This window comes from Fulmarus glacialis, unplaced genomic scaffold (assembly GCF_000690835.1).
Source record: "Fulmarus glacialis isolate BGI_N327 unplaced genomic scaffold, ASM69083v1 scaffold17629, whole genome shotgun sequence".
NCBI classification, from domain to species: Eukaryota; Metazoa; Chordata; class Aves; order Procellariiformes; family Procellariidae; genus Fulmarus; species Fulmarus glacialis.
This window is the reverse complement of record NW_009234047.1, coordinates 14,501-21,162: the sequence shown is the minus strand read 5'-3', so window position 1 is coordinate 21,162 and position 6,662 is coordinate 14,501. Positions and strand designations below refer to the sequence as shown.

At 41.3% G+C, this 6,662-nt stretch overlaps 1 protein-coding gene across 1 annotated transcript in view; it reads right to left on the bottom strand.

Annotated features, from left to right (window-relative positions):
- Positions 1 to 2,557: 2,557 nt before the first annotated feature.
- Positions 2,558 to 6,662, bottom strand: part of NAA50 (N(alpha)-acetyltransferase 50, NatE catalytic subunit) — a 5,017-nt gene continuing 912 nt past the window's right edge. The window contains exons 3-4 of the mRNA XM_009585536.1: positions 5,831 to 5,897; positions 2,558 to 3,364 (exon numbers count right to left, since the gene is read on the bottom strand). Of these exons, the coding sequence (XP_009583831.1) occupies positions 3,184 to 3,364; positions 5,831 to 5,897 (248 nt within the window). The 3' untranslated portion in view covers positions 2,558 to 3,183. The remainder of the gene's footprint in view (positions 3,365 to 5,830; positions 5,898 to 6,662) is intronic.

Below are 6,662 nucleotides of genomic sequence, written 5' to 3'. Positions count from 1 at the left end.
AATGAGGAATACCTCTCCTGGATGATTCTTCTTCCCCTGTACCATGGTTTCCTCTAGTAGGAGTCTTTTTGTAGGTAGTATCTTCATACTTCAACCGATGTGTGACAAAACCAGTTGCAGAGATTCATGAATAACTCATATATACACAATTTACACTCTAAAGCTGTTAGTCTTGCTAGATCTTCATCCAGAACAGGAAGTGCTGGTGGGTTTTTTCCTCCACTGAAACTCCGAACTTTGAAAAAATTTAGTTGTTCATAAGCTGCTATTTTCAAGCTAAAAGGAGGTCCTGCTGCAGCAACAAACAAAATAACTGAAGTTCTCTGCAGTAAGCCCATACTTCACACAGTTTCAGTGTCTCTGGGTAACAGCACTAAGGTACAGCATTCTCCTGCCACACTCAACACGGCTGATATACTAATAAAATACAACTGTTTGTCATTCAGAACTACTGACCTTCACTCGCCCTTATCCATGTACAGGGAACACAGCTTTCTATGAGATTTAGATTAAACCTTGTGTTCAAGATTCAACAACCGTTTTCCAGGATTAACCTGGGAAAAGGAGTCTTATATTTGTGGTTACTCTCTCTTCCACCTCCTACAAGACATTTTATCAGAAGTTACAATGAGGCAGGTTTGCTGTGGAATAGGAGCTTTAAGAATTGTTTTCAGGGATACATTCATAGAATGATGGCAGCCCAAAGCAAAAAGAGACAGAAACAAAGGTTAATCCAAGTAAGTTCAGACATCAGACTCGTACTTTTAAACCTGAAGGAAAACTGTCTGTGAAACACACCGATTTGTGGAAGCCTACGACAACAGCAAATCCTAAGAGTTCATATCCCCACACCCATCTACCCAACCCAAACACTTACCATTTAATTCTAGAAGAATGAAGAGCACTTTGCTTGGCACCAGAGGCAGCTATGGTCTGAGTTACAGCTGTGCTGCACAAACATCCTCAAATACAATACTATCTCTCTCCTCCACATACTTCGCTTGGTTTGGTCTACAGATGGCCGGGGAAACTATGTTGGCATATGACAAGCTAATTGTGCTTCAATACATCCCCTTCTAGAAAGATGCCAGAACTGCCAACGTAACCAGTGCGAGCAGGTCCTAGCAGTACTAAAAATAAGCTTTTGTCAAAACTAGGCTGCCTCTGGCCAAGGAAACCATTTGCATCTTTCTAGCCAGAGTCTGCCACCAAGTGTTGCAAACACAGGTGCTCAGGCCATGCAGAAGGGCTTTTGTTGTTAGCGATCTGCCCATCCCCAAGACTCAATTAGTGCAAACCCAGCAAATAGAATAGCCGTTTTCCAGCATAGGTCTCTCAAGATGCACTCCAACAAACACTACACACCTCTGGGAAAGAAGGAGTAATTCTGGAGCAGCTCGTATAGTCACCCCTCGAGTATCAAAGACCACATAATGTGCAATGAGGGGTGCTGTCCCTTGCCTCACCACAACTCCCATCTTGAAATCCTTGGTTCCCAAGTCACCCTCGAATGACTGGACAGCACCTATTAACCAGATGTATGCTGCAACACGCACTATAGGTTGGAGGATTTCAAAGCAGATGAATTCAAGATGCAGATTTAAACTTTAAAAAACAAACAGGAAAGGAATGCAGTTCAATATCTACTTGGAGAACGGGGCAGGTTGGTGTTGTCTTAGCTCAGTGCACTTTCCCAGGTGCTTGGAGAAGAGTCCAAGCTCAAGTTGGTGTTTGTATTGGCATACATAAAATCGCTGGCAACAGTGCATAGAAAGGAGCACTGATATTCACGCAAACAAAGCATGAAAGGATGCAAAGCAGAGCTTAGTAGAGTTTACTGTAGCTTTGAGATTACAGTACTAGGAAGAAGCCAGCCAGCCTATTTTCCAAACCCATAAAATGCTCTAATACATGCCGCTTTCTCTGGTGCTCCATGAACACCCTCTCACGAGAGGAGAACTGCATTATTACCACTGAACGGGAAAAGGGGAAAAGAATCTTCAAAGGAGCAAACTGTGCAGTTCTTAACCACCTCCTCCCGAAGGAGCACATAAACACAGCAAGCCAAGCCAATCCCAAGCAAATCCAGGAGACCCCTGCGAAGCTATGTGATTAGGGTCAGATTTGTGTTTGCCTTCTCAGCCTTACTGCCTGGTCTCCTCACCCCTTGCCTCATCTCAGATTTGTCACCACAGATTTAGTAGCTGTAGCAAATTTATCTGGAGACAGGTGCTTGTCTTATGTGATCAAAGCTGGTAAGGTGGTCACCGTCACTTTTCCCATCCCAACAACACAGATAAAACTAACTCTCAATGAGCCCTACAGCATTTCACCCATTTTTAAAGCAAGGGTCTTGCCTCAGGATTCATATTTTTACAAGGTCACTCTTGCCAACACCAGATCTAGCTCTTACTCTGGCAGAATTCTGCTGGGAGTTGGGTAAATGAAAAAAAGAAAAAACAAAGACCACTCTAAACCCTCCTCTCAGTCAGTTAAGAAGTGTAGCACCAGCTTGGGTGAGAAGTATTTAAAAAAAGCATTCAAAAAGATCAGCCCAGGCAGAGTGAAAAGGTATGGTAAAGTAGCCCGCCCTTCTCAGCAAAAGGTGGAGGAAAAAGCCATACTCAAAAATATTGGGAAGAACTAAACATACTTTTTTGAGGTGGGGGAATTAAAAGGAAAAGTGGGAAGTACTGAAGTAACATTCAAAGGTTGGGGGGGAGTTAAGTACCCTGTAGGTTATAAAAAACACAATAATGTAGGAGTCAAAGGACAAGATACTGCTTTTCCTTTTTTCCCCCCATTGGATTTACATTCTGCTTACTGAAAGAGATAATTCTGAAGGAAACTTGTCATCAGGATAACCTGCTCAAGCCCTCCACACCTCAAACTTAAGAGCTCTGCACACCTTTTCCCACCCCAAAAAAACCCCCAAAACCCCAAACAAACAAAAAAAAAAACCACAACACAGAAAGAAGAGCTCAAAAAAAAAAAAAAAACAAACAACCAAACCCAAACATGATTGGACAATCCTTGGAAGAAGCATTACATTTTGTTGGAGAGAGGTCAAGGAAAAAAAATTAAGAGGATGAAGGGGTGGAGTTAAAAAAAAAAAAATCAAGAGGCCTCTCTTTCCTTATTTGGCGACAAGCAAGTGCAAGAAAGTGTTCGTTGGGGTTTTGTTCAGTTGTCGGTCTTTTGCACATCTGCGTTCTGGCCAAGACAAGGGGCTTTAAGGTTTTTCTGCAGCACATGAGCATCTGCGGGCTCTATCCTCTTGTAGTAGTTTTTCTTCGTCTCAATGATCTCAAAGCCAAACTTTCTGTAGAAGTCAATTGCGGACTCATTGCTGATCTGGACATGCCTGGGACAGAAAGGAGAATAGAGACACAGGTATCAGAACCTTCTGTGGTACAGTATTCTGCCTCCACACTCAGAACGGTCAAAGACAAGATAAGAAAAGGAGCTATCTAGGTAGAGACAGGAACGATGGTGTAAGTTCAGGACTGGAAATTTTGGTCTTCCAAATCAGTCCTGAGCTAACACAGCTCCTGGATGGACTGTGGCTATCATTCTGAGAAGTGGCAAATGTTTCCCCTCAGTAAAGCTCTTTTAAGGAACACAAATAGCAGAGAGACTCTGAAGCATTACTAGCTCAGTAATTTCAATTTTTCTTAATCTGGAAGTGACAGATATTTTGTGGAAATATATAACAAAGTTTCACTGTAGAGCCAATTTTAACTTCCTGTAGTGACGCTTTTTAGATGACCAAAACATTGTCTGAGTGATGTTCCCTACATGCTGCAACACAAAACTGGCAATGGTGTTTGATACGATTTTAACTCCTTGCTCACTTCTAACTACCCCTCTCTCCTCACGAAAAGCTGTAACAGCACAAAGAAGCCCTATGGGCTTACAAAGTCCTTTTCCCTTGTATCTATCTCCCCCAGAGTTTTACAGATCTTGCTAGCATATTTCAAGAATTTCAAGGCCTCCAAAACAAACAGCCATCAGTTCTTCATTCTAAGCAACTAGGACATTTATTTGCACAAATTTTATCCAAAAAAAAAAAGTTTGGCTCAGCAAAAGGCATTCATTAAACACTCCCAAGATTCAGTGGACACTGCACAAGCTCATGAATCACTTTGTCATGACAACTTGCTGCATAACCATAGAACCAAAGCAACTCTGAAAGCAACAGCAGAACAAACCAAAAGATCTTAGTGTTAAGCCCAATAAACACCAAATAGCTAAAAGGAAACTTCATAATAATGAAAGATTTAGCCACTGATATCAAATTGGGTGCTAAGCTGCATAATATGTTCAGATAGAAGATGCACAAGCAACAGACATAGTAATAAAATCAATGGGCCACTGAAAGAACTTTGTTATGCCAACTTCGGGGGCTATTTATTGTCATCCCAGAAACCTACTCTGAGAAGTGGAAAGACGGACTATGAAGGATTTGTTTTTTGCATTAAAAACAGCACGCAGGTCCTTCACTGTGCACACAGTGCAAAAGCAAAAAGGAAAGCCTGTGCCAACTAGCAGGCATTTGAGAGAGACTTCATTACCAGTTCTTCTGAGGCAGCAGAGCAGGAATACAAGCCAAAAGCAGCTTTACTCAAACTCCTCTTTAAAACACCTGTTCCTCTTACAGAGATGGCACAAAGCTACAACAGTAGAGGTCTTGGAAGACTTTGCATCTCCTTGGCAGGGGTGGACTAAACTTGAGGAGAAAGTCACTCCATTTATAGTGATACCTGTGTACAAAACACTCCTCACTAAGCATCTTCAACAGTCCTGGCAAGAGTTCAGGGTGCAGTTCTGTGGCAGCGTAAGTCAGTCCAAGCCGTACCTGCTATGGGACTCTCCCTACCAGTGCACTCTGCTTGTGCTGGTATAAGCAAGCAGTGATGGACAAGGAAGAAGCTGGCTCAGAGAAGTGATCTGGCCAAAAACTGCATCAGCTCACTTGGTACTCACACAGACACCAATGCACAGGAAGAAGCAGAAGTGTGCAGCCAGCAGCGAAGGGGAAGCAAAGCTTTGGCACCTATGGATTTCAGGCTCTATTTCCATGGGGATCTATTAGGATGGTGGTGCTCTTTTAAGCAGCCCTGTCCTCTACCCCAGTGCTTGTTCTCATGTCTGCATCATGCCAAGTGCTTATGTAGACGTGCAGTTGATGAAAAAAAAAAAACACCTCAAACCCCCCAAAACCACACTAAAACCAAAAACAACACCCAGAAACAAAACCAAAAACAGTTTCCCCAGCTGAGTCAGGTCATTGATCTAGTTTACTGTGTTGTTGCACAAACAGCTGACCTGGCACAGTGCAAGAATGGAAATAAGCAGTTGGGCCTTGCTACTGAATGAGAACCTAGAGTGCTTGCAAGCACTTCTGATCTGATGTTCTAACCTACACAGTACCGTCATAAAAGACAGACAGCAAATGTATCAAAACTGCATGCAAGACTTGCAGTATTTTCCATTCTGAGGACGACACTGTATGATAAAAAAATTCTTTTACGAGAATTTTTTTAGTCATACAGCGTAATTCTGCTATAGAACATCATTTTGTAACTAAACTACTTTCAAATTCCACAAATTTGCAGAAGCCCTTCTAAAGCAAGCACACAAGCTTTTGGTTTTCTCAGCATCACACAGCAAGCCCAGAATATAACCCCTAGCTTTCTTGCTATCTCTTACAAGATGTCCCATGACCCCACTGAAATACATACTAAAATGCTCTTGAATGTCCCTCCCTTTGCTCCCATACATGCCTCTATCATCTCTCAAAAAATGCATGAGTAACTCATTTACTTACAGATAGATGTTGTCAAAAGTGCCATCTTTTTCACAGATGTTTAAGACATGATTCAACATTTTAGTTCCTGCCGAAAGGTAAAGAGATACTTAAGAAAAACCAGAAGTGCATGATCAAGTCTGTACTTAGCTAAGGGCTTTCTTGAGGAGAGGCAGGTTAACTATAGGTAGGCTAAAATGACAGAGGTTGTGAAAACTAGAAAAGGCAAATGAAACATGGTGTGTAAGAATTTCACTATCTTTCTGACTGCCTACAAAATTTAATTCATTGTTTCTTTGGAGAAAAAAAACCCCAACGGCCTAGAAGCATAAGTATAAAGCAGCTTATTTAAATACCAGCTTCAATCTTTCAAACTCACCTCAAAATATGGTCAAAATGTATAAAGCAGTGAGAGCATTGGTTAAGTTTTTCTAATAAAGGCCTAGTACAGTAATTTAAAATAGTTATCTTTTCATTCCAGTTTGTCAGAGCAAATAGGTTACCGTAAGGTCTTGATTAATCTGGCCTATGGATTTGCAACATGGAGAAAAGAACTAACTGCAGTACAGACAGAAAGCAGGTACTACCCCTGAGCAGCAATAATCAGTAGTGATAAAGACAAAATAAATAGAAAAAACCTTCATTTGGAAGAGTGAAGAGAGAAACCTATGAAGGAATGTTGTGTTCTACTTGCATACTGGCTGCATACCTCTGACAAATTATTTCATATCTCTGTGCATTAATTTTCACATTTGTAGAATCAGAGTATTTACATCACAGTATGATAACGTGATTAAGATTAAAATAATCTGAAATCCTGAATTAGAAAGTTCTACAAAAAGTCCATTTCTGA